Source organism: Podarcis pityusensis (genome assembly GCF_964106645.2).
Source record: "Podarcis pityusensis genome assembly, chromosome: 6".
Taxonomy (NCBI): Eukaryota; Metazoa; Chordata; class Lepidosauria; order Squamata; family Lacertidae; genus Podarcis; species Podarcis pityusensis.
In genome coordinates, this window is record NC_138030.1 from 9,947,586 (window position 1) to 9,975,565 (window position 27,980).

A 27,980-nucleotide genomic window follows, 5' to 3' on the forward strand; every position below is an offset into this window, starting at 1 on the left:
TCAGGGGTCCCTTTACCTTTACCTTTACCTTTACCACTGTGCTTTGTGTGCTCAGGGGAGCACCCCTACGCAAGGCTTGGTGCCAACAAGATTAGTCAAGATTGCACACTACCCCATGCCGGCAGGGACCCAATGGATGAGAATCATCGCAAGAGCAATGTCACACTTTGGTCCTGCTTAAAGGCTTCCCACAGACATCTGGTTGGCCACCATGAGAGCAGGATGCTCAAATCAATGGTCCTTTGCCATGACCCAGCAAGGCTTTTCTTGTTTGAAATGTCTGAATGAAGTGCTTTTGTCATGATAAAAGTGGGATGCATAGGTACAGAGGGGGCCTCAAATGAGAGAAACAGCTGCCCATTGTCAATAAACCTACTTTCTTTCTGTGTGCAATGTTTTACATTTCCTTTTTTTAAAAAAAAAAAAGAGCAAAAACTGTCTGCTCACAAATGGCTGTGTTTAGAGCAGCTTTCGATGAAACAGGCCCAGCAGCTATGAATTCCAGAGGTGCTTCCTGCCACAGAGGAATGCCCAGCCTTTTCATCTCTGCTTCTCCCCTCTTCGTCACCTTGGCATCCTTAACAGAACTAGGATGGTTGCCAGGCTCAGCCTAGGCAAGGGTAAAAAATGACACAAAACACAGCATTCCAGGATTCCTCTTATCTGGGATATTTCAGAGGGTAAAACCTGAAGGAGGGAGGAGGAGGAGGAAGAAAATAGTAGGCCAGCAGGCACAGGGGAGTGATTTCAGAGGAGAAATATGTGCCCGGAACACTCCCTCTTTGCCTCCAAGGCAAGGAATTTGCCATCCCTAAAGAGGCAGCCGTTTATCAGTCCATCCCCCTGTCACCTGAGGGGTCCAGAAGAACTCCTTTTGCTGACATCAAGTCTCTATCTTGGGAGGGGCAGCCCGCAATTTATGCACGCCTTATAACCTGCACAGTGTTGCATTGTTTGAAGACCCGATGGTTTCCCTCGACATAAATTATATGGGAAAGCGAAGTCCCTTTATGGGCTTTTAACGCAGCGGTTTATGCCGGCAAGGCAGAGTCAGGGAAGGAAATGAATGGCAGTGCAAAGAAGCAGGTTATGTTAGCAGACCTGGCGGCAAGCTATTTTCTTCCCCTTGGTTGCCTTTAATGTTCGGATAGGAACTGTGAAAGAAAGGAACTGTTTGTCTGTGGTTTGAGGAGGGACTAAATAAACACAACACTTAAATTCCAAGTGGTGATGTATACAGGAGGGCCTTGTAACAAGTCAGATCATGGGTCCCATTTAACCTAGTCTCATCTATTCTGACTGGCAGCACTTCCCCATTGTCCTAGGAACATAGGAAGTTGCCTTGTGCTGAGTCAGATCATTGGCCCATCTAGCCCAGTACTGTCGACACAGACCGGCAGTGTTTCTCAAGGGTCTTAGGCAGCTTCTTGCCCAGCCCAGGGATTGCATGCAAAACATGTGCTCTACCTTGAGCTATGGCCCTTCCTGCAGACTAGATGTCACAATTCAGGACAAATGTCTTTTGTTTAGTTTTTGTCAATCTACCCTGCTCACATATAAACCATGGGGTTGTGGGTCAGGGTTTACCTGCAAACAGCAAACAACGCTTGCTTGATTTGTGAAAATATTGCATGGTTAGTGCTGTGGCTTAGTGGTGGAGCATTTGTCTTGTATGCAGAAGGTCCCATGTTCAGTTCCCAGCATCTCCAGATAGGGCTGAGACCCATGAGGGATTTGCTGCCCTGGTGGATTCTGCTGCCTGAAGCAGGTGCCTTACCTTGCCTCATGCATGGGCCGGCCCTGCCAATACTGATTCATCTAAGGAGTACTTACTCTTAGCTGGCATTTAGCCTATAAGTAAAATATAGACACAACACATAGCCCAATAACTGTTGGAGCATATATAATAGAATAATGATATCATTCAAAAAGTAGAAATAAATCTATTAGATTTAATAAATCTAATAGAAATAAATCTATTCATATATATAATATAACAGACTAGTGGCAGAGAATGTCAAGCCATGTGTTCAAGACAGGTGTCAAAGGTCAGCCTCACAATGGTTATTAACAGAAGACGTCTCAAAAGTCTAAAAAAATAAAGTTTTCTGAATAGTTTTTCAAAACTTTCAACGAACATAAGACGTCCCAAAAGTCTCAAGGACAGTGTTTCTGGAATGATACTACTGTTTCGTGATAGTCTTCATCAGCTGAAAATACAATACAAAGCATACAACCAATGAATGATAACAGAATTGAGCTATCCACATACACATTATATAATAAAACTAAATATACAAAACAAAGTGTATAAAGAAAGATACGTACCCAATATTTTTCACAAGAATATGTAAGTAAGATTCATGCTACGGATCTGTACGCATTATTGTTATATATTTGTCCTGTGTAACTGCTCCTTATGGGTCTAGTTTGTATTGATATGCTGTACTTGCTATACTGTCTCTTTAAGCATATCCTCATTAGAAACACCTGTGCCTTACTTGATATATCCTATGCAATTGAGTTGCAAGTATCAGCAGCTACACTACCAGTGAGCACTGATCTGTTATCATTCATTGGTTGTAAGCTTTGTATTGTATTTTCAGTTGATGAAGACTATCACAAAACAGTAGTATCATTCCGGAAACACTGTCCTTGAGACTTTTGGGACGTCTTCTGTCGAGACTTTTGAAAAACTATTCAGAAAACTTTACATTTTTAGGCTTTTGAGACGTTTTCTGTTAATAACCATTGTGAGGCTAACCTTTGATGCCTATCTTGAACACATGACGACGTTCTGCACCACTAGTCTGTTACATTGTATATATGAACTCTAATAGATTTATTTCTACTTTTTGAATGATATCATTATTCTATTATATATGCTCTAACAGTTATTAGCCTACGTTTTGTGTCTATATTTCTGTAATTGGTTCTCATTGCAACACAAGGGTTTGTTTTTGGCGTATAAGTAAAATATAGGCATGCATTCTTCATATTTGTCTGTAGCGTGTATTTCATCTCATGGGCTATTAAAATATTGTATTTACTATGTTCCTTTGCGGGACGTGGGTGGCGCTGTGGGCTAAACCACAGAGCTTAGGACTTGCCGATCAGAAGGTTGGCAGTTTGAATCCCCGCGACGGGGTGAGCTCCCGTTGCTCGGTCCTTGCTCCTGCCAACCTAGCAGTACGAAAGCACATCAAAATGCAAGTAGATAAATAGGTACCGCTCTGGCAGGAAGGTAAATGGTGTTTCTGTGCGCTGCTCTGGTTCACCAGAAGTGGCTTAGTCATGCTGGCCACATGACCCAAAAGCTGTACGCCGGCTCCCTCGGCCAATAAAGCGAGATGAGCGCCGCAACCCCAGAGTTGGCCACGACTGGACCTAATGGTCAGGGGTCCCTTTACCTTTACGATGTTCCTTTAACTTGTAATTGAGTGTTTTGCCATAACTCTGCTTCTTTGAAGAAGAGCTTTGCTGAATCAGGCCAGTTGCCCATCTAGTTCAGCGTCCTGTTCTCACAGGGGACAACCAAAAACCTGTCGGAAACCCATAAGCAGGACCCAAGCACGCCGGCGTGTCCAAGGATCGCCCTCTTTCCATGCTTCAGCTTAGCAGGTTTTCCCACCCTCCCACCCTTTAGGTTAGGCTCCTTGACATTGCTATGGACTTCGGTTGGTCGCCGTTAAGAGGCCTGGTAGGATTTTTTTCCACTTGGCAAATTGGCACCAGCCATTTGGTTTTTCACCTACCTCATAGCAAATCGTCACAACTCCTTTGGTCTGGCGGTTAGGCATTGGTAGGGGTAGTGTTATGCAGATGAGAGCAGGGAGGAAGTGCCATCACCTTCCCCCAAATCGAAGGGTAGTCCAGTAAAGGATTCCGGGGGGCGTGGCCTTGTCCTAAGCCTATGGAGGTGTGGGCCTACAGCACGCCCCCTGAGCGGTGACCCCGGGGGAGCTCCTAGTTGATGTGCATCAGCAGGACTCCCCCTACTGGTGGTTAACCCTTGCTGGTCTTCAAGGAAGCAGGCTGAAGCCAGTTAGTTGATAGGACCAATGCCTAAGCCAATACCAATACCGCTCAATTCCTGTAATCAATAAAGTTGTGGCCTAATTTGACCCATTAACCTAAACGCTTGTGTCTCGTGTCTTTATTTCTGTGGGGGACGTGGGAACTCGCCACACAACCTGTTCTCACAGTGTACAACCAGAGACCTGTCGGAAACCCATAAGCAGGACCCAAGCACAAAAGCACTCTCCCCTCCAGCTACTTCCAGCAGCTGGAGCTGTTAGAAAGCAGGATTGATGCAATGTTCCTCAGGAATGCAGAAAAGCCACCCAGTTTGGACCCGGATTTTTCCATTCTCTCTGGCTTTTGCTAATCTTTATGGGGTTTACATTCCATCCATCATATTTATAACCAGGCATAGGGACAGGGGATTTAGAGCTGGGGTCCTGGACATCATTCATGCAAAGGCTCTGCTTATCTCAACTGATGGAACTGCTCATCTGCCGGATCCAAATAACTTTCTTATCTCTGCTCTTCCGCATGCATTCAAGGTGCAAATCCTGATTTTAGGCCTTTTGCGGTGGGGCAGGGAATCTGTGGAACAGCTGACTTGAAATTTTGCACATTGTCACGCTTGGTCACCCTATATACAAAATCTCCAAAACAGGAAGGATGGATCAAACATTTATGGCAGGACTAATCAGAGAAGGCTAAAAGATATGCTATATTCCTTTCAACCTGGACAGAAGGGTTTGCTTTGGGTTTTTTGTTAGTTATTCCCATTTCTCCAACTTTCAGAGTACCCTTCTTCACATCAGCATGATCGCAGCGCATTGCCCAACAATGCACAAAATACAATAGTACATAAAATGCAACATTTATTAAAAACAATCCAATTAATAAAAATAAGCAATAGCAGAGCAGCAGCTTGAGAATAATTTTTGAAAAGGTTGCTAATTTACTCCAAATATCTGGGAGAATGGGATTGTTTTTACTTGCTGGCAGAAACCCTACAGACCTATGACCTATTTGTCATGATTTCATCACACAAAGCAGATGCAGAGGTTAGACTATGTTCAGCCTTAACTGAGCATTTGATTTGAATTTATCCTACATTCATCCTGGTGTGCTTGCAGGGTGTTTACATATCTTCCTATTAGTCATTTGTTCACCCACACTTTTCGATGCCACTTTCCAAAAGGCAAAGTCTTTCCTTGTTGCTCTTTAAGACGGATTTGCACTAGGGCAGGGCGGGGGGCGGGGACTTTGGCCTGGCACACAGGCGCCATTTTGGCCTGCCAGACTGTATTCCCTAAACCACCCACACCTGGTGTCTTATGTAGGAATTTGGGGGTCCCTGCAGAGATAGCACGGTTGATGGAGGATGAGTTGAAGTCTGCCTGGCTGACTGCACATCCGAGTCCCTCATGGGCAGATGAACTATATAGTAGATCCCTGCTGAAAGCAGCCTGGCAAGAGTTAGCAAACCCCCTTGAACTGCAGTTCACAAGAGCCTGACAGCCAACTGGTTCCAGGTACTAAATCATTTATAAGCAACCTTTTGTCCCTTACTCTTTCTTCTTAGTTCTTGGTTCCATCTGCACAGTGCATTTAAAGCAGTATCATGCCACTTTATTTATTTTTTTAAAATCATTTTTATTTGATTTTACAAATATAAATTTATAACAATCCATATACTGTATAGAGATTACTCTGAATCTCGCAACTTCCCCCCACCTCCTCTGTGGGTCCTATTGTCAACATTTACAACTACATATTATTCCATAATCTATATTTTGTATCCATCCATATTATCCATAGTATTTGTTACATTACAAGTGAGATTAAGATCCTGCTAATGTTTTCATCTGCTTGCCGTGGTCTTTTAAATAAATTATAAATTTCCCCCATTCTTTTTAAAAGTTTTTGTCCTCTTGGTTTCTGAGTTTTCCAGTGAGCTTTGCCATTTCAGCATAGTCCATCAGCTTAGCTTGCCATTCCTCTCTGGTAGGGACTCTTTCTTCTTTCCATCTCTGGGCTAGTAACATCCAAGCAGCTGTAGTCACACACATAAAAAGTCTTTTCTGCTCCTTTGGAATATCGGTACCTATAATTCCTAATAGAAAAGCTTCTGTTGTTTTAACAAAAGTTATTTTAAACTTTTTTTTTCATTTCATTATATATCATCTCCCAGAAAGCTTTTATTACCTTGCACGACCACCACATATGATAAAAGGTACCTTCTTTTTCTTTACATTTCCAACAGATGTTTGTACTTGTTCTATACATTTTTGCTAACTTAGTAAAGGTAAGTAAACCCCTGACCATTAGGTCCAGTCGTGGCTGACTCTGGGGTTGCAGCGCTCATCTCGCTTTATTGGCCGAGGGAGCCAGCGTACAGCTTCCGGGTCATGTGGCCAGCATGACTAAGCCGCTTCTGGCGAACCAGAGCAGCACACGGAAACACTGTTTACCTTCCCGCAGGAGTGGTACCTATTTATCTATTTGCACTTTGACATGATTTCGAACTGCTAGGTTGGCAGGAGCAGGGACCGAGCAACGGAAGCTCACCCTGTCACGGGGATTCGAACCACCGACCTTCTGATCAGCAAGTCCTAGGCTCTGTGGTTTAACCCACAGTGCCAATTACCACCAGTACATCATTTTCATATAATTCTCTTTCAGCGTAGAACATGCCGTGAATTTCAGACCTGTTTTCCATAACCTTTCCCAATCCTTCATCTGCATATTACGTCCCAAATCCTTTGCTCAGTGTACCAGATTTAACCTGTTCATCTTTTGTATGCCATTCCAAGAGCAAACTGTACAAGCATCACACCACTTTAAACAGTCATGGCTTTCCCCCAAAGGATCTTGGGAAAGGTCATTTGTTAAGGGTGGTGAGAGTTTTTAGGAGACCCCGACAATATCCAGAGTGGTTTAACAGTCAGTCCCTCTTCCTAGGGAACTTTAGGGTGAATGTAGACGTGAGTCCATTCTGTGAGTCTAAGCCTTATCAAGGAAGAAATGTCACATTACTCAGGAAAGCAGTGTTGCAGGCACGTTTCGTTTCAGAAGGCAAAGACTGTTTCCACTGAGGAGCAGAATTCATTGCTTCTTCCACATACCACCAATGCTGCACAAACCGTAATCTTGTTATCAGCAGACCACCCAAGACCCTTCTGTTCCCATTTGAGCATTCCCCAATAATGTAAACTGTACATCCTAAATCCTATTAAAGACGTTGATTTAAAAGGCATAGGGAAATTTCAGAAATGTGTGTTAGGTCCTGTCCTATCTCCTCTTGCATGTTTTATTTATTGGGGGCTGGGAACAGTTTTAACAAATTCCTTAGCGTGATGGAAAAACACAATAGAATACTGTCGCCTTTAAGAACATCCCTGAAAAAGCATAAGCTAACTTACAAGTACGGAATATATTTAGGGATGTCAGTACATTCCGTTAAGGAATACGGTCAGGCAAAATGGATGAGACAGTAAATGAAGATTGATATACACAAAGTTTCTAGAAAAAGTGAGCCCACGATGGCTTCTGTGAAAACTGCTGTTGGGAGAGATCGCCCATTGGCTCTATGGGTGGCTGCCCTCCACAGTGAGCCCCAAGGGCTGCAATTTCAAGAATTTCTCTGGATAGCAAAGGCTTTCCATATTCCAGCTCACATGTTCTGGACTGGCATTGTCCACCTAAGCTGGAAGCAAATTTCTGTTCTGAAATGTAGCTTAGAGAAAAAAATATTGAGAACCACTGCACTAATGGGTCCCAACCGACTATTTGAAGACCAGTGTCTAGTCCAACCCCCTACTATGCAGGAATCAAAGCTTTAAAAATCCCAGACAGATGGACATCCAACCTCTGTTTAAAAACCTCAAATGAAGGAGAGTGGTCCTAGACATTGTCCATTCGGCTCTTGAATGGCTCTTACCATCAACAAATTCTTCCTGATGTTTAGTCACAATCTCCTTTCTTATAATTTGAATACATTGGTTCGGGCCTTACCTCTGGAGCAGCAGAAAACAAGCTCTCTCCATCTTCCACATGGCAGTGCTTCAGGTATCTGTCATTCCACCTCACAGTTTGCTGTTCCCGGTAGCTTTGAGAACACTGTCCAACCATCTCATCCTCTGTTGTTCCCTTCTTCTTGTGCCCTCAATCTGATGTTGGGAAAGACTGAGGGCACAAGGAGAAGAGGACGACAGAGGACGAGATGGTTGGACAGTGTTCTCAAAGCTAGCAGCATAAGTTTGACCAAACTGTGGGAGGCAGTGGAAGACAGGAGTGCCTGGCGTGCTCTGGTCCATGGGGTCACGAAGAGTCGGACATGACTACATGACTAAACAACAACAACAAGCCAAACATACCCAACTCCTTCAATGGTTCCAATTAATGCTTGGTTTCCAGACCCTTGATCTTCTTGGTCACTCTCCTCTGCACACGTTCCAGCTTGTCAATATCCTTCTTAAACTGTGGTGCCCAGAACTGGACACAGTATTCCAGGTGGGGTCTGACCAAGGCGCAATAGAACAGTACTACTATTACTTCCCTTGATCTGGATATTATACTTATGTTGATGCAGCCTAGGATTGCATTAGCATTTTTTGCTGCTGCATCACACTACTGACTCATGTGAAACTTGTGGTTTACTATGACCCTAAGATCCTTTCTACTGTCAAGCCAGGTGTCCCCCATCCTAAACCAGGTGCCCCCCATCCATTCTCATTTAATGTATGAGAATGGTGTACTGTAGAATAGACGTGTTTACATAATAAGTAATTTATATAACATGTTCAGATTTTCTTGTATGAATTGCAAGGGCAGACAGAGAGAAGTAGGCTCTCTTGCCTTTATAGCAGACACTCAACAATTATATGACCGTTACCAGTGACTCTTGAAGCAAAGTATATTAATTAACAAATTTTCTCTCTTTCATTTTAGTTAAATCCTTTAATATGGATCACTAACTAAAAGGGGGATGTTCGAAATGTACAATTATTTTTTTACTTCCATTAGCTTAATGATTTTTAAAAGTTTTATTTCTATACAGACATACATTACATATCTATAACTTTTATTATTTAATAAAAAATACCATATATTGTAGGTCCTGTAGTCCAGAGAAAATATTATTAAAACTACCCCCAAATTATCTTCACCCGAGAAGGGGCATGGCAATAAGATACTGAACTCTCAAAAGGCCATTCACTGTCTTTCAGCCTAAACTACCTCACAAGGTTGTTGTGAAAATAAAAGGGAGAGGCAGAGAATCATGTACACCACCTTCAGTTCCTTTCAGGAAAGGTGGGATTTGATTGTAGCAGTAAGTAATATATTAGAACTAGCAGTGATGTAGTAGTGGAAGCAATTGTAGCAGCAGTAGTAATAAGATTGTAAATTTGGTTTCTTAAATAAAATATAAAAAATCAAAGCTACCTAACTTAAACTTTCATAAGAAATCCTTTATTATTATCCACTTTGTAAGCAGAAGGAAGACCTCCTCGGATTCCCTTCCCGTTGGGAGACATTTATAGATAGCCTTGCAAATGAAGCATCACATTCCTCTGCTGAAGGAATGAGAGGGAAATGAATGGTTGGAGGCGATGATTGCCCACATCTTGTCAGGAAGCTCATCAGGCATTCCTCAGATGGGAAGCGTAACTGGAGAGGGAGGAGAAGGATGTCTCCAAAATACCCTTCCCCTTAGATTGACTCTTGGATAAGGAGAGTGGGCCAACATGACACGTCTCTTTGATTTAAGAGTCTGCCTCTCAGGCATCTCTGCTATGGGATAGCCGCACACTATTTTATTCCTGCCGGGGTCGTGTTGGGTAATGAGGGTAGACCCTCTGGCTGCAAGTACAGAACTGTAAAGCAGCGAAGTGGATGGGCAAGGCTTTTAACAGGATGTGGGGTCTGGATGTGGGTGGGGAGAAACTGCTGGATTTCATCATAGCAAGAAAAATATTTCCGTAGTATGCTGTGGGGGCAACCAGGATGAATGTGAAGGAATCCAAGAGAGGGGGACACAAGTAAAGACACACACACCCCGGGGATGATCTAGCTGGGCCTTCACCCACCCCTGAGAGATCTACCATCAACCACCCTGTGGGAAGGATTCCAGGGGAAAGAGGTACAGGAGAAGACCAACGTGGTTTCTGCTCCATATGATTCCCCCCCACTACATGCCCCAAAGGGGCAATCTTCTATCATTAGCTGAAAGCTGGAATGAAGCTTGCTATACAAAGATAAGAGCCATATTGGTGGCTCTCCTCTGTCTTTGACCCTCACCCACCACTGCAAGCAGCTCCTGGGGTAGAAGGGCAGGAACCCTAAAAGGGAATGCAACCGTTGTGCTGGAAAAAATCCCCTGCAAGAGTTTTATGGTGTGCCCCTCCCTGGTATCAGTGCAGATTATGGAGGCTGGTCCTTAAATGTTTTTAATGATAAAACAAGCAGACAAATAAATCACTGTTTTATAAACAAAAATCTGCCCTTTCCCCTTATGGGGTATGCAAGAGCCCATATAGAGTCCTTACATAGGTTCCCTATTGGTAGGAGAAAATAGCAGAGGTCAACCAGAGAATATTAAGAAGCAAAGCAGCTAGTAAACCTGATCTTTATTGATCTGTTGCAACAGGGTGCTCCCCTCAGATGCAGGAAAGGAGGAGGAACCCAGAACCAAGGTGTGCCTGCCCTTATATAGACATTTTAAATTCCCCGTCTTGGAGCTCAAGACCACCTCTCCATGCATCATACATACATCACAGAAGGGGTGTAACCCAAGACCACCCCCCAGATACATCATACCTATATCACAGAAAAGGAGGTCTACAGCAGAAATCTGAGTGTGTTGTTTATCTCGTCTGACAGGTTTACCTGTTAATGCTCACTTGATTGGATACCCTGGGGAGCCTGGGCAGTCTTTTGTAATGATAAACACTTAGTTCCTAAGCCAGGTCACAGGCTCACCCTATTCAAACACAGACAGACATACTCTTAAGACAGGATTTGTGAAGGAAAAGGCAATGGGGAGGCTTTTCCATTTTCCTTTGACCTTGCAGAGAAAACATTTGGTCAGTTGGGAATCAAAAATGGTTTCAGGTCGGTCTTCCTGATCTATGTACGTGCTTGGTTGGTACATTTATGAACATTTAATATATATCTAAGACCTTAAAATTCTTATCACAACTGCTAAGATGCACCAACAATTGTGAGGCCTGGGGACGTTATAGTGATGCACCCCCAGCAGTTGCCGGTGGCTACGGACCACTTATGACATCATAAAAGTACATGGCATCTGAGTGGATACAAAGATGGGCTTTTTCCTCTTCCCCAACAGAACACAGCAGGCAGCAGCTGAGACATTCAGCATTGATCAGTCTTCTTCCACCTGGAGAAGGTGAATTGGCGGATGGATGGAGGTAATCATCTGGCTGTGGGATGCTATGGAGTAATAAGAAGGCAAGTTCACGTGCTGAGTGGGAGATCTTGGCTTGAAGGCAGCTGATATCCATGATAGATAGCAAGCCAGCTGATGTCTAGTGATGGACATAGTGGAAGCTGGTGGCCGATGGTGGAGTTTGGAAGCCAGTAGATGTTGTATGGCGGAAGCAGGCTGATGTTTGTGGATGCAAGCTGGTTGACATTCACCTTCGGAAGCTGGTCAACAGGACACTGACAGATATTTTTGGGTAGTAATATTGCATCACGACTGAGATGCCCCCACAAATGTCATGACCTAGGGAGTGTTAGTTTTTGCATTTTGGTGAAAGGAAAACAATCACAATTTACTAGGGCTGCCAGACACTCAGCAGGGCCAACCTGAAGTCTCCAGGTTTGCCTGCCGGCTTCATTGTATATTAACCATTTTGACTTGCCTGAAAATCTGGATTGCATTTTACACCTGAGAGGGCAAATGTGGAGAGCGTAACGCTTTCAGTGACATGCGGGCCCACAGCTCTCTCCACCTGTTGCTATAACTGGCGTGGTTAACAAAGCAAAGAAAATGCGTCCAGATGCGTTTTCACAGATGTTATTTGCATTCATCTCCCGGGCTGGTGTGACGACAACCCACCCCTCCCACCCCCCACTGCCCATCGCTGTACTAATGCGACTGGGAAATCCAGAACTGCCAACATTTGCCCGAATCGCTGGGAAACTCCAAGATAAAAGTGGCAGCAAATCTGCAAAGCTGGCAAGATTTGTCTTCATTTGGAAGCGATGGACATTTCTTGATCTACTTGGCTTACTGTACAGTTGGCTTCCCTGCTTTCTGCCTTGCTAGTCCTACAGAATACCAGCTTCCACCACTAAGGATACATTCCAACCAGGCAAAAGCACCAGAGAAGGATGCACACCAAGCCCTATGAAAGGGATACAGTGGAGTAATGTGGTGTGGCCTGGAGGCAGTGGCATGCTGCTGCTGCTGGGCATTCTTTATGCCCCCACTCCCTGCAGACCTGAGGCTGCCCTGTACCTGCTGCAAATAACAGAAAAGTCATGGGAGCCTTGCTTCATCATCTCATAACGGGCAGAAATTCCTTCCCCATCCACCAGCCCATTGTATTAAATTAAATTACAGTGGTACCTTGGGTTACATACGCTTCAGGTTACAGACTCCGCTAACCCAGAAATAGTGCTTCAGGTTAAGAACTTTGCTTCAGGATGAGAACAGAAATCAAGCTCCGGTAGCGCAGCAGCAGCAGGAGGCCCCATTAGCTAAAGTGGTGCTTCAGGTTAAGAACAGTTTCAGGTTAAGTACGGACCTCCGGAACGAATTAAGTACTTAACCCGAGGTACCACTGTACAATGATTTCAATGTGCAAAGCTCTTGCACCACTCATCTCCAAAAGTTCTGGGCAAGTTGCAACATTCTGGGATGGCAATGTGGGAAGGATGAACTGTCTCAGACTTAATGCTCTGCATTATCATGTTGTTGACACTCACTTTGCATTCTGGCGAATTACAGTGGAATTTGTTTCCCTTCTCTCCCCCTTACTCAATGGTTACTAATTCCAGTTTACCAAAAACTCAGGGATCTGAAATTCTCCTGTGTGGTCTTTGTAAGCGCCAGTGCTGGTATCATCCTAGCCCCTCCCAGCACAATTAATTGATGTGTGATTATTATTCAAGCATTTACTATGCTGCTGAGCTTAGCTTATCATGATAAATAAATTTGTGCAGTGTGACAGCAAGTCATCATAATGAGTTAATGATGTATATCAATGTTGGGGGGATACATACAGACCCTACCTGACTCAGTCACATGAGAGAAACGTAAAGGTAAAGGTAGAGGGACCCCTGACCATTAGGTCCAGTCGCAGACTACTCTGGGGTTGCGACGCTCATCTCGCTTTACTGGCCGAGGGAGCCGGCGTTTGTCCGCAGACAGCTTCTGAGTCATGTGGCCAGCATGACTAAGCCGCTTCTGGCGAACCAGAGCAGCCCACGGAAACACCGTTTACCTTCCTGCCAGAGCAGTACCTATTTATCTACTTGCACTTTGACATGCTTTCGAACTGCAAGGTTGGCAGGAGCAGAGACCGAGCAACAGGAGCTCACCCTGTTGCGGGGATTCAAACCGCCGACCTTCTGATCGGCAAGCCCTGGGCTCTGTGGTCTCAGGCTTATCAGCTTCTATTTAAACAACAACAGCAGCCACCCTCCAAAAATGCAGTTCCAGCTGAAGTCAACGGACCAAAGTTTTTCTCTTAAGTAGGACTAACACTGGATATAGCCGAACATATATAGATGAATACTTATTGAGGTGTGCAAATTATTGGCTTAACGCATGTAACTTTGTGCCACTTTATTGCTTTGTAAACAGCCCTCCCCTTAATCTAAAATTTGGGTTAGCCAAGCGTTGAGCAGGACTCCCCTGTCCGTTTGGGGAAAACCATAGCTGAAATGTAAATGGTCATAATGCATTGCAGTTAGCAGTGATGTCGTGTTGTTTGCTGCTCATTTGATTTAGAAAATACATACGCTACAAACTGAGTGGGAAAAGGTCTTCATTTTGAACATTTTTTTAAACATTCCATTGAGCTCCCCCCCCCCCCCTTTCTTCAGAAACAGCTGGTGGGCTTCAGAAATTCAATTGTTCATATTTCATCTGGGAAAACACATGCAGGGGGAAGAGAGAGACGCAGGTGGAGAAGCAGCAGAGTGTAACTCAAACCCTTTTCATTTACAAAACACCACTTTCTCTTCATTCATGGCCATGCTGGGTTTATAAAAGCAAACCATGCTCTGTAATTGTTAAAGGCAGCAGGGGAACAATTGCAACTGTTCAAAAAAACCACCACCAACAACCTTTATTTTTCAGTTTCAGGGTGGGGGGGAACTTACAACAAAAAATCCCTCTAAACCCCCAGCAACTGTGAGTCTTAATGTTAGTTTCCACCAAGCTGCCTATATATTTGCTTGTTAGTTTATTGGCATATTTATTGTACCCTAGCTTTCTTCCTCCAACAAACAATAAGAGAAGTACTGGTGGCACTGTGAGTTAAACCACAGAGCCTAGGACTTGCCGATCGGAAGGTCGGCGGTTTGAATCCCCGCAACGGGGTGAGCTCCCGTTGCTCGGTCCCTGCTCCTGCCAACCTAGCAGTTCGAAAGCACGTCAAAGTACAAGTAGATAAATAGGTACCGCTCTGGCGGGAAGGTAAACGGTGTTTCCGTGCACTGCTCTGGTTTGCCAGAAGCGGCTTAGTCATGCTGGCCACATGACCTGGAAGCTGTACGCTGTGGTTGCACGACCCGACTGATTGTCTCCAAGTTTTCCTGGGATTCTCACACAGTGCAGTTAATGCTGCCAGCCTCCGTGTCATGTTTGCAGACATCTTTTATCACCAGCATCAATCTCCTGGTTGGCAAGAGCTGTGTGGCGTAAATGGCGACAATTATTTAGTTAAGAATTAGAAAACAGCTGTTTGCACTGGGTTCAAAGAAAACAAAGCAGAACGTGTTTGGCTCAGCAATGGAACCGTCTTTGAGGCTGCCTCGAGACAGGCATGTGCCCATGCTTAGTGTGCAGTGTAAACTTAAAAGGGAAAAAATATATATTTGGGCCCTCGCCAGGTAGACAGACAGCATGAATGAAAGAAACACCTGTTCTGGCTTTGTGCGGAGTTTGAAATCATTTGATTACAGAGAAAGGTACAGGCTGACCTTAAAGTTAATTGAATTTTCTGGTGAGGAGTTCTAGGGACTTCCTCCATTTGGACTGGATTACGTATATGTATATTCTGGGTAAAACACTTATGAATGGAAGAGAGGGTATAACAATGAGACAGGCTTTCAGCCAAAGGGGGTAAGGATTGTTGAATAATTCAAATACGAATAACAGTTGGCTTGTTCTTATTTTCTTCTAATCTGTCTATGCAGCCAAGAGGCTGACGGCTTCATAGCCACATTAAATTGAGATATCTTTCAAGGTTACCTTGTAAAAAATTACAAAAGCTTGCTTGATTATATTACAAAAAGAAAAGAAAATGATTGCATTTCAATCCACTAGGGGAAAGATTGGAGTTGTATCCAGTGTTAGTTCTACTCAGAAGACAGTCCATTGAAATCGATGTATGTAACTTGGGCACATTTATTTCAATAGGTTTACTCTTACGTACAATCCTTGGGTCCTAAGCTAGTCATTGCAGTTCCATAGAAATTGGAAAGCAAAGTAAAAACCTTACACCTTTGCTGGTGTTGGAGCATGGACACTTGAGTCTTCCCAGCCATGAAACTCCCTGGGTAACCGGGAGTCTCTATCTCTCAGCCTAACCTACCTCACAGGGTTGTTGTAAGAATTGTTGCTATTTAGTCGTTTAGTCATGTCCGACTCTTCATGACCCCATGTACCAGAGCACGCCAGGCACTCCTGTCTTCCACTGCCTCCCGCAGTTTGGTCAAACTTATGTTGGTAGCTTCGAGAACACTGTCCAACCATCTCGTCCTCTGTTGTCCCCTTCTCCTTGTGCCCTCCATCTTTCCCAACATCAGGGTCTTTTCCAGGGGGTCTTCTCTTCTCATGAGGTGGCCAAAGTATTGGAGTCTCAGCTTCACGATCTGTCCTTCCAGTGAGCACTCAGGGCTGATTTCCTTAAGAATGGATCGGTTTGATCTTCTTGCAGTCCATGGGACTCTCAAGAGTCTCCTCCAGCACCATAATTCAAAAGCATCGATTCTTTGGCGATCAGCCTTCTTTATGGTCCAGCTCTCACTTCCATACATCACTACTGGGGAAACCATAGCTTTAACTATACGGACCTTTGTCGGCAAGTTGTAAGAATAAAATAGCCTAACTCTATGCATACTTCTCTAAGTACATTTTGTCAGCCAAAGATTTGAGCTTTAATGTTCTCCCCCCACTCCTCGCCCATGTGTGCCTGCACCCACCCCAAATTTGCTCTGGAAGATTGGGGGGGGGACCCCCAGAACAGATTTAAGGGAGAGGAGTGGGGAGTTCTGTTGTGCAAGCTTGTGCTGACTGAATGAGTTACTTTGTGCTACTTTGGAAACAACCTGGGATACAGAGCTCTTGCAGCGCCTTTCTGATAATTTTTAATGAATTAATCATCTAAGCATACAATGGAGAGAGTCTCCGTGCTCGTGTGGATTAGTTAGATGTGCCTTGATGATTCACATTCTTATCGTGTTCATGAGTTGCAGTCAACATTTGGGGATTTATTTTTATTTTTGAAAATGCTAATATAGCCTTTCATGACCTGTGATTGAGTGCACTGAAATAGCAAAACTGCACTACGTATTTGCAATAGACTTAGGCTGTGTACATTGCAGGGGGCTGGACTGTGAACCTCAGGGTTCCTACCAACTCTAGAATTCTATGAAACACATTTAAGGCACCTCCCCTCAAAGAATTCAGTCATAATCTGCATTTTAATAATTGCGTGTGCATCTGTCCATTGGGCAACGAGTGTGTAAAACCCAGAGATCGCCTATCAAAAAACAGAATAAAGCTCTTTTTGCACTGGGAAGCAGGCAGCTGATTTCAGTGAGAAATCACAAGGTGGCAATGCAACAATTAGGTTTAATCCTGATACCATGATGTAAGGGGATGGTGCCCTTTGTCTTCAGGGAGAACAAGAATGCATTTTTAAAAGTAAATAAACAGGCTTGAATTAGTATGCAAACAAAATTAGCAACATCTCCCTAGAGCTCAGTGAAACGGACATATTTTTCTGCTACACAGGAAGCAAAAAAAAAGGACAAAATTAGTCTGCTTAATGAAAAACATCTTTCCCAATTAGTTCAGTAAGTCCCTAGTTTCAGTATTTGAATAGTTATGGTCAATGAAAGCCAGGCAAACTGCCTTTGCTATAATTTCACAGTTTCTTTGTCTGTTTATTGCATTTATACTTCTTTTTTCCTCCAAGGAGCTGAAGTGGCCACCGGGACCACATAACACCAGTCCTGAGAGATCTGCATTAGCTCCCAGTACATTTCCAGGCACAATTCAAAGTGTTGGTGCTGACCTTTAAAGCCCTAAACGGCCTTGGTCCTGTATACCTGAAGGAGCATCTCCACCCCCATCATTCAGCCCGGACACTGAGATCCAGTGCCGAGGGCCTTGTGGCGGTTCCCTCATTGCGAGAAGTGAGGCTACAGGGAACCAGACAGAGGGCCTTCTTGGTAGTGGCGCCCACCCTGTGGAATGCCCTCCCTTCAGATGTGAAGGAAATAAGCAGCTATCTTCTTTTAAAAAGACATCTGAAGGCAGCCCTGTTTAGGGAAGTTTTTAATATTTAATGCTGTATTGTTTTTAACACTTGATTGGAAGCCGCCCAGAGTGGCTGGGGAAACTCAGCCAGATGGGCGGGGTATAAATAATAAATTATTATTATTATTATTATAAGCTGGTGTACAAAGTTCTCCCTTCCTCCATTTTATCCTCCCAACAGCCCTGTGAGGTAGGCTAGGCTGAGAGATTGTGAGTGGCCCAAGGTCACTCCACTCCACTCCAAGGTCACTCCACACTGTAGTGAATGGTCCCTCCCCATTTATAAGCACTGCTATCCTTTTTCTCAGTTCCACAATGGGAGCATTACAGTAGCGATTTCATCATCCTTTTCAGGTTACTGAGCATTGCCAGAATATAGTTTTCAGGCAGGGGAGCAGTACTTGCAGAAGGCCTGGGATAGCTCAGTCAGTAGAGCATGAGACTCTTAATCTCAGAGTCATGGGGTCAAGCCGCACATTGGGCAAAAAATAAGATTTTTTTAAAATCCCAGCACTGCAGAAGTTGGACTACAAGACCCTCATGTTCCCTTCCAACTCTTTGTTGTTGTTTAGTTGTTTAGTCTGGTCCGACTCTTCGTGACCCCATGGACCAGAGCACGCCAACTATGATTCCACAATCTGTATGATAAAACTGAATGCAGATCATTGGCACAGCCCATTCTTGGCATACAGAAAGGTTCAAAATCTGGAGTCTCTTGGTTGCAATTCATTGAAGCTGTTTTCTGTGCAAATGCGCTGTTGCCTGTGCGATGGCTATTTGAAATGTACATACATCTCAGTTTATCCCTGGTTTACATTTTCAAACTGGATGGAAGCTGGTTTGAGGGAAAGCGCAGCAAACAGGAGGATTTCTCAAGAAGTGAAAGGATACCTGTGGGTTGTGGCTGACGTCACATGCACCTGGATTTCGGGCACCAGCTTTCGGAGTATCCTGCAGCTGGAGGAAGCCATGCTGCGTACACAGCCTGAGTAACAGGTGATGGGAAAGACCTGTGCTGAGACCATGAAGAGCTGGGGACAGTCAAAGCACACAGTACTGGGCTAAATGGACAAAAACCATCTCACCTGGCATAAGGCAACTTCCTGTGCTGTCCATGAAACAAGTTAAAACTCTGTTCTGCTTCCATAAAGGTTGATGTTGAATCCTGACAAGATAGAAGTACTGTTTTGGGGGGACAGGGGGAGGGTGGGTATGGAGGGCTCCCTGGTCCTGAATGGGGTAACTGTGCCTCTGAAGGACCAGGTGCGCAGCCTGGGAGTCATTCTGGACTCACAGCTGTCCATGGAGGCGTAGGTCAATTCTGTGTCAAGGGCAGCTGTTTACCAGCTCCATCTGGTACACAGGCTGAGACCCTACCTGTTCGTGGACTGTCTAGCCAGAGTGGTGCATGCTCTAGTTATCTCTCACTTGGATTACTGCAATGCGCTCTACGTGGGGCTACCTTTGAAGGCGACCCGGAAACTACAACTAATCCAGAATGCGGCAGCTAGACTGGTGACTGGGAGTGGCCACTGGGACCACATAACACCGGTCCTGAAAGACCTACATTGGCTCCCAGTACATTTCCGAGCACACTTCAAAGTTTTGGTGCTGACCTTTAAAGCCCTAAATGGCCTCGGCCCAGTATACCTGAAGGAACGTCTCCACCCCCATCATTTTGCCCGGACACTGAGGTCCAGCTCTGAGGGCCTTCTGGTGGTTCCCTAACTGCAAGAAGTGAGGTTACAGGGAACCAGGCAGAGAGCCTTCTCGGTAGTGGCACCTGCCCTGTGGAACGCCCTCCCACCAGATGTCAAGGAAATAACAACTATCTTACTTTTATAAGACATCTGAAGTCAGCCCTTTTAGGGAAGCTTTTAATATTTGATGAACTATTGTATTTTAATATTTTGCTGGAAGCCGCAAAATATTTTTTTAATTTATTATTATTATTATTATTATTATTATTATTATTATTATTATCTCATGACCCTACCTTTAATGTCTACAAGTAAAGGTAAAGGTACCCCTGCCCGTACGGGCCAGTCTTGACAGACTCTAGGGTTGTGCGCTCATCTCTCTCTAGAGGCCGGGAGCCAGCGCTGTCCGCAGACACTTCCGGGTCACGTGGCCAGCGTGACAAGCTGCATCTGGCGAGCCAGCGCAGCACACGAAACGCCGTTTACCTTCCCGCTGGTAAGCGGTCCCTATTTATCTACTTGCACCCGGGGGTGCTTTCAAACTGCTAGGTTGGCAGGTGCTGGGACCGAATGACGGGAGCACACCCCGCCACGGGGATTCGAACCGCCGACCATGCGATCGGCAAGTCCTAGGCGCTGAGGTTTTACCCACAGTGCCACCCGCGTCCCAATATGTCTACAAGTATTTACGATTAAATGAACACCCTATTGGCATGACAGTAACCTGTTTATCTATTTCTATAGCTCCTTTACTTGTGCAAGCCTTTCAGAAAAAGGACTCTGTGATGTTTGATCTGCCTGTTAATAGCTGTTTTTGATATTTTAATAGCTCATTACAAAAACTGAATTTTGGAGAGAGATAATTAATGATGTGTCACTAGGCTACTACTAAAGGGAGGCTAGGATTAAAGCAATCAAAGTGGCTCTTTTTTCCTCCGCTCCTTTGGGAGTTATTAACTAATCCATTTCCTGCTTTTAATTTTATGTTTTGACTTAATTGTTTTTTCTTAAGTAACAAGCTATTTAATGAAATTTAAGGGTGTCTGGACTGATTTTTACATTGTAATCACTGCATACTGCCTCACATGCTACTGCAAGGTCTCAGCAAGCAGGGGGTGTTGATGCCTCTGGGATAGAATTAATTTCCCTTAGTTATACTTTACACTTCACCATTTGAAGAGGTGCTTTCGTTGGTCTTTTTTTAAAATAAAAATTGCCACGCATATCACTTAAAATGCTAATGCTCCCAAAATTCAGAATATGTTAGCCAAGTTGGCCTTCCCAAATGAAACTTGTAGCGAGAAATGTAAGCAGTGTAGTCAGAGAGAAATGATATTTAATAAATATGAACTGTGATCATTAATGTGGCAAAACTTTGATTTTTTTCCTGATTAACCCACTTGTAAGTTTTTCTAAATAAAATAAAATAACTGCAGTGATCATTCACAAGCAGTATTGTTGATACCAAACTGATATATTGATATATGCCAGTTTAGGATATCATTTCCTGAATCTGGTGAAGTGGGCTTGGATGCTTATGCAATAATAAATGCTGATCTTTAAGATGTCACAAGATTCTGTTGTTTTTGCTCACACAGCTACTTCTCTGGGAATATGTCCACGGGAAGACTCAACATTTTGTCTTCGCTTTTGACGTATTTCAGAACTCTTGCCTTTTATCACATGGATTGGCTTTCAGCAGACCACATTTTGTAAGTTCAAAAGGGGACTAGTTCAGAACACGGCGATCGTGTTTTAAGATTCCCAAGGTCGGAAAGCCCTCCAAAGTGTAAGGAGTTAAAAACGAGCTTTTGAAAGCGCTCCAGGAAGTCACTCCTAACTGAATGGGCTTGGCTGTTGTGCTCGAATGCTTCCTTGCCATGTGGAACTGGAGGCTGAGCTACCTTGAGCCACATTAGAAACTTCACATACAAGTCCTGACGTCATGTCAATAGAATCTCAAGCGGCTTGGTGCCAACGGAGGAACAGCTGGCGGCTGCAACGGTTTCAGGGTAAGAGTTGGCGTCCCCATCAGGATGGCAGAGATATTTTTCAAGCTGCCAGCCAGCCATTCTAAGCAGCCTATCCGGATGAAATCGCCAGTGTTTCTTACGCTTTGCTGATGAAGAAACATGCACTGGTTTCTTCTTGTTGTTGTTAGTTGTTATTATTATTAATAATTACCCAGCCTTCTTCCTGCAGGTCCAAATTCAAAATGCAACATTAGAAAGAATTCGAAGCAACTTACAATCTCAAAAGTAGGGTGGGTCGTAGAAATATACACCTCAAGCATCCACAGCCAGGGTAAAACTGTATACAGTGGTACCTCAGGTTAAGTACTTAATTCGTTCTGGAGGTCCGTTCTTAACCTGAAACTGTTCTTAACCTGAAGCACCACTTTAGCTAATGGGGCCTCCTGCTGCTGCCACGCCGCCGGAGCACGATTTTTGTTCTCATCCTGAAGCAAAGTTCTTAACCCAAGGTCCTATTTCTGGGTTAGTGGAGTCTGTAACCTGAAGCATATGTAACTTGAAGTGTATGTAACCCGAGGTACCACTGTAATGAGGTTACCAGATGCATCTCTGAGGGGAGGGAGTTCCACAAATAAGGGGCTGCCACCCCTTCCCCCAGCTTCTGAGGGTGGTAGAACTACCAAGAGGGCCTCCTCTGCTGATTTTAATACCTGGGGCAAGGTCTGTAGGGAAGGAGGTCAACTTTCAGATTTTTGGCACCCAAGTTATTTAGAGCTTTAAGTACAAAGGTTAGCACCTTGAATTGGGCCTGGAAATGAACTTGCAACCAGTGCAGATGTTTTAAAACAGAGGTTATGTGAGAGGAATCTGGGCACTGCTTTTCAGACCAACTGAACATTCTGAGTCGTCTTCAAGGGCAGACCCACATAGAGTGCATTGCAGTAATCCAATCTGGAAGTTGCCATAGCTGGAAAACCAACAGTAGCTGCAAACAGGCACTCCTAGCTACAGAGGCCAACTGAGTCTCCAGTGACAGGGCTGAATCCAGGAGCCTCCTCCGTCTGGAATAGGCTGTCTGCCCACCTCCTGGCCATTCTTTGGAATGTGGCTACTCAAGTGACTTACAATGAATTCACAGAAATAAACAATCCAATACAACAGAAAAAGGGCAGCAGGCAGTTGAAAATTCAGCCTGAAAGCAGCGCTGGCTGCTGCTGATTGGGAGTGGTAGATCAGAAGACTGGAAGACCAACAGCAGGTGGCGCCAGAGCCAGTGAGAGGCCACCCGCTGATTGGCTATAAGCAAGAAGACAGGCAAGTGGAGATTGGCTGAAGGCAGAATGAGGTTGGCGGGTCATTAATCCATTTGCCCTAATGGACCAGCTTCAACCACCTAAAACCTATATAGGTAAAGGGACCCCTGACAATTAGGTCCAGTCGTGGCCGACTCTAGGGTTGCGGCGCTCATCTCGCTTTATTGGCCGAGCGAGCCGGCGTACAGCTTCTAGGTCATGTGGCCAGCATGACTAAGCCGCTTCTGGTGAACCAGAGCAGTGCACGTGTAATGAGTATGAGTTACTCGTGCGTAAACTGGTGCCTCTCTAGGCTAATTTGCCTTGTTAAACCTTTCTGACTGCACAGCCCTTTCTCATCGTGGCTGCCTCAGTCGCTGGCAGGATCCGTCAGTGGGCGTTTCTTGAACCTCTTCCAACATAAAAGTTGTTTGACACCCAGTCTCCTCCTCCTCTCACTGCGCAGGAGTCTTCTGCGCAGGGAGGGCGTGGGTAGCGGAGGACCTGTCCCCTTCTCACTGAGGTCCAGTGAAGAGTCCTGGAGCCCTCTCTCCGATTCCCCCCTCTGCCCCCCTTTATCCCTGGTGTTGCGCTGATTTGCTTCCTCCTCTACTGAGCTGTTTCTCCCCCTGCTGCTGGGTCCTTCGCCAGCATCATCTAGGAGCCTCCCCTTCGCCTCTCGCTCCGATGTCAGTTCCCTGACAGCACGGAAACGCCGTTTACCTTCCCGCCAGAGTGGTACCTATTAATTTACTTGCATTTTGACGTGCTTTCGAGCTGCTAGGTTGGCAGGAGCAGGGACCGAGCAACGGGAGCTCACCCCATTGTGGGGATTCGAACTGCCGACCTTCTGATCGGCAAGTCCTAGGCTCTGTGGTTTAACCCACAGCGCCACCCGCATCCCCAAAACCTATATACCGTACATCATAGCAAAAACAAGACCAAAAGAATTGGGCTTTACCTTTAATTGGTCCCATAAGAAAACAGGGAGCTCCTTTATACTGAGCCAGACCATTGCTCCTTCTAGCTCAATACTGTTAACACTTAGTAGCAGCAGCTCTCCAGAATTTCAGACAGGGAACATTGCCAGCCCTACCTGTAGATGTTGGGGATTGAATCTGGGGCATTCTGCAGGTGAAGCAGATGTTCTGCCACTCACACACCATCTGTCCACTTGGATTTAAATTTAGTACCTTTGCTTCAGATGGCAGATTGGGAAAGGTTATGAAAAATTTACAGCATGTCGTACACTGAAAGAAAATTACATGAAAATGATGTACCGGTGGTATTTGACACCTAGTAAGTTGGTAAAATTGTACAGGACAAGTACAAATATCTGCTGAACAACCTGACTGGTAGCCAGATTCTGCAACCAGATTTGTAGGCACAGATAATCCTCTAGAATAAAATAGCTCACTAGGGAAATGCTGAAGTCACCCTTTGGGGTGCCTCAGGGTTATTTTTTTTTATGGTAGCCCAAATCTCAGTTGTACGGGTGTAGATGACACAACCTTGATGGCAGAAAGTGAGGAGGAATTAAAGAACCTTTTATTGAAGGTGAAAGAGGAGAGCGCAAAATATGGTCTGAAGCTCAACATCAAAAAAACGAAGATCATGGCCACTGGTCCCATCACCTCCTGGCAAATAGAAGGGGAAGAAATGGAGGCAGTGAGAGATTTCACTTTCTTGGGCTCCATGATTACTGCAGATGGTGACAGCAGCCACGAAATTAAGAGACGCCTGCTTCTTGGGAGGAAAGCAATGACAAACCTAGACAGCATCTTAAAAAGTAGAGACATCACCTTGCCAACAAAGGTCCGTATAGTAAAAGCTATGGTTTTCCCAGTAGTGATGTATGGAAGTGAGAGCTGGACCATAAAGAAGGCTGATCGCCGAAAAATTGATGCTTTTGAATTATGGTGCTGGAGGAGACTCTTGAGAGTCCCATGGACTGCAAGAAGATCAAACCTATCCATTCTTAAGGAAATCAGCCCTGAGTGCTCACTGGAAGGACAGATCGTGAAGCTGAGGCTCCAATACTTTGGCCACCTCATGAGAAGAGAAGACTCCCTGGAAAAGACCCTGATGTTGGGAAAGATGGAGGGCACAAGGAGAAGGGGACGACAGAGGACGAGATGGTTGGATAGTGTCTTCGAAGCTACCAGCATGAGTTTGACCAAACTGCGGGAGGCAGTGGAAGACAGGAGTGCCTGGCGTGCTCTTGTCCATGGGGTCACGAAGAATCGGACACGACTAAACGACTAAACAACAACAACAACAAATGTATATATCATAAGCTAATGCTGCAATCTGCTCCGATTGTATATTTTATCTTTATGAACGCTGTTTTTATTGTGTTATGTTATGTTATGTGAGCTGATCTTTGACTGTAATAAATTATCTATGTATCTATCTATCTATCTATCTGCTGAAAATGTAAAGAAAAAGAAGGTACCTTTTATCATACGTAGTGGACTTGTAAGGTAATAAGAGCTTTCTGGGAGATGATATATAATGAAATGGAAAAAATGTTTAAAATAACCTTTGTAAAAAACAACACAGAAGCTTTTTAATTAGGAATTACAGGTACCGACATTCCAAAGGAGCAGAAAAGACTTTTTATGAATGGAACAACAGCCGCCCAGATGTTACTAGCCCAGAGATGGAAAGTAGACAAGGTCCCTACCAGAGAGGAATGAGAAACCAAGCTGATGGACTGTGCTGAAATGGCAAAACTGACTGGAAACTCAGAAACCAAGAGGACAAAAACTTTATAAAAGAATAGGAAAAATTTATTAGTTATTTAGGAGACCACTGCAAGCGGATAGAAACATTGGCATGATTTCAAGGGTGTTTCTTTACTCATACATTGAATAAATTGTAGGGAGTAACTTTGTATCATGCAGTGAGCCACGCACAGGTCTCGCAGACCCCTCCCCCCCCCAAATAATACAGCCATGTATCATGGCTAAATAGAACCTCCATATTCAGAGATGGTATACTGGTGAATTCCAGTTGTTTCCTACTACTTGGTCATCCTGCAGGGGCAGGCAACATGTGGCCCTCTAGTTGTTGTTGGGATTGCAATGGCCACCATCCCAGAATGTTGTTGTTGTTTAGTTGTTTAGTCGTTTAGTCATGTCTGACTCTTCGTGACCCCATGGACCAGAGCACGCTAGGCACTCCTGTCTTCCACTGTCTCCCGCAGTTTGGTCAAACTCATGCTGGTAGCTTCGAGAACACTGTCCAAACATCTCGTCCTCTGTCATCCCCTTCTCCGTGTGCCCTCCATCTTTCCCAGCATCAGGCTCTTTTCCACAGAGTCTTCTCTTCTCATGAGGTGGCCTCAGTAGCATGTTGGACGCCTTCCGACCTGAGGGGCTCATCTTCCAGCGTCATAACTTTTATATGCCTGTTGTCTTTGTCCATGGAGTTTTCTTGGCAGGGATACTGGAGTGGCTTGCCGGTTCCTGCTCCAGGTGGATCACGTTTGGTCAAAACTCTCCACTATGACCTGTCCATCTTGGGTGCCCTGCTCGGCATAGTTCATAGCTTCTCTGAGTTATTCAAGCCCCTTCGCCAGGGCAAGGCAGTGATCCATGAAGGGGCCATCCCAGAATAGAATGGGACTATTGGCAACAGATACACAGGTGCAGTGTGAATTCTTTTGCACGGTTTACCCAAAGGTCTCACTGAACTCAAGGGGGCTTACTCCCAAGCTCTAAGTAAGTGCGCATAAAGAGGACTATGACCTTATTTGGAAGTAAATTCCTTGGAACAAAATGGGACTTGTTTCCAGCTAACCACAGATAGGGTCGAGTCCTAAGAGTATATATATGTTTTTAAAAATGGGCTTTTGCTTATTTTGGCCACATAACTTTTGCTATTTTTTTAATGCTCTGTTCTGCTCTCTTCTTTAGTAACAACACAATCGGACCTGCACAGTAGCATGCCAGGATACTTAGGAAGCGTTCAATCCCTTCGCGAGTTTACTCAGGAGTAAGCCCATCGAGTTCAGGAGGGCTCGCTCTCCTCGCTTTGTATAGGGCAGCGGGATCCTACGCGCATCGTTTAAAAACGGGAAAAACTAAAGTTAAGATTTACTCCCAAGTAATCGCGCCTGCAGAGGATCGCACCCTTGCACCCGATCCTATGCAGGGGGCGGCGACCCTACGCCCCGCTGACTTCAGTGCGGCTTTCTCCCGCGTAATTGCAGATATAGGAGCTCAAGGGAACTTTGCGTATTTTCACAGCCGCTTGGGAAAGTGCCTTGGGGCGTGGGGGGAGCGTTTTTAAAAAAGAAATCATTCATCATCCTGCAGGCTTTTGGTTTACGCGGCGCGGAGCGACCGCCCCCCCCAACCCCGGGGCCTTTTATTGTTCGCTTCCCACGTTGCTCTGGGCCGGCGCGCGAACGGGTTAACCCCGGAGGGGAGCTGCGAAGGCGGCCAAAACAATGGGCAGAATCAGAGCATGAATAATCCCCGCGCGGCGGCCACTCCTCCTCCTCCTCCGCTCCCCCCGTCGATCCCACCCACCCCTACCCGCCTCGGATCCCGCTATATCCCCTCCTCCTGGGGCGAAACGGTGCGCCTCTCTCTCCAAGTCGCCAAGTTGGTGAGGCTCCAGCTGCAGGTTGATGCGTCGATTGCGCAGCCTCGTTGCTACTTGCTTGGAAACCGCCGCAGCCGGGAAACTTTCCTCTTTGCGTCCTGCTGCCGCCGCCGCCGCTGCCTCCTTTTCTCTTCGGCTTTGGGGACCTTTAGCCCTTTGATCCTCAGCCGTGGCTCTCCGGGGGAAACACTAGTCGCTCCTTCCCATTTCCCCCGATCCCAATTCCCTCCGGGATTTCTCCTTTCTTTTTTTGCTTTATTGCCAAACGCGAAAAAATGGCGAGGGCGCCGGGGAAGGTCCGCTGCGCGCCGCCAGTGGTGCCGCCGCCGCTGGTGCTGCTGCTGCTGGCCGCGGCCGTGCCCTCTGGCTCGGAAGGGCAGCCGGTCTCCTTCCACGCGGATGTGAACGGCCACAGCCTGCACCCACCTTACTTCAACCTGGCCGAGGGGACCAAGATCTCGGCCACCGCGACCTGCGGCGAGGAAGACTCCGGCGCCAAGACCCCCAGAGCCGTGGAGGATTTGTATTGCAAACTCGTGGGCGGGCCGGTAGCGGGAGGAGACCCCAACCAGACTATCCAGGTACAGTATTTTCATCGGAGGCTTCCTGATTTCTAGTTTCCATATGGCCGCATCTT

At 45.3% G+C, this 27,980-nt stretch overlaps 1 protein-coding gene across 4 annotated transcripts in view; it reads left to right on the forward strand.

Annotated features, from left to right (window-relative positions):
* LAMA5 (laminin subunit alpha 5) overlaps nucleotides 1–27,980 on the forward strand; it is a 230,839-nt gene that overhangs the window by 7,437 nt on the left and 195,422 nt on the right. For 2 of the 4 annotated variants that reach the window (XM_081010967.1, XM_081010968.1), the window contains exon 1: nucleotides 27,307–27,924. The exons of 1 other annotated variant lie outside the window; for it this stretch is intronic. In XM_081010967.1, coding sequence (XP_080867093.1) covers nucleotides 27,619–27,924 — 306 coding nt within the window. In that variant the 5' untranslated portion in view covers nucleotides 27,307–27,618. Of the gene's footprint in view, nucleotides 1–11,429; nucleotides 11,451–27,306; nucleotides 27,925–27,980 lie in introns of those variants that run through there. One more of the 4 variants, XM_081010970.1, reaches the window with a different exon arrangement.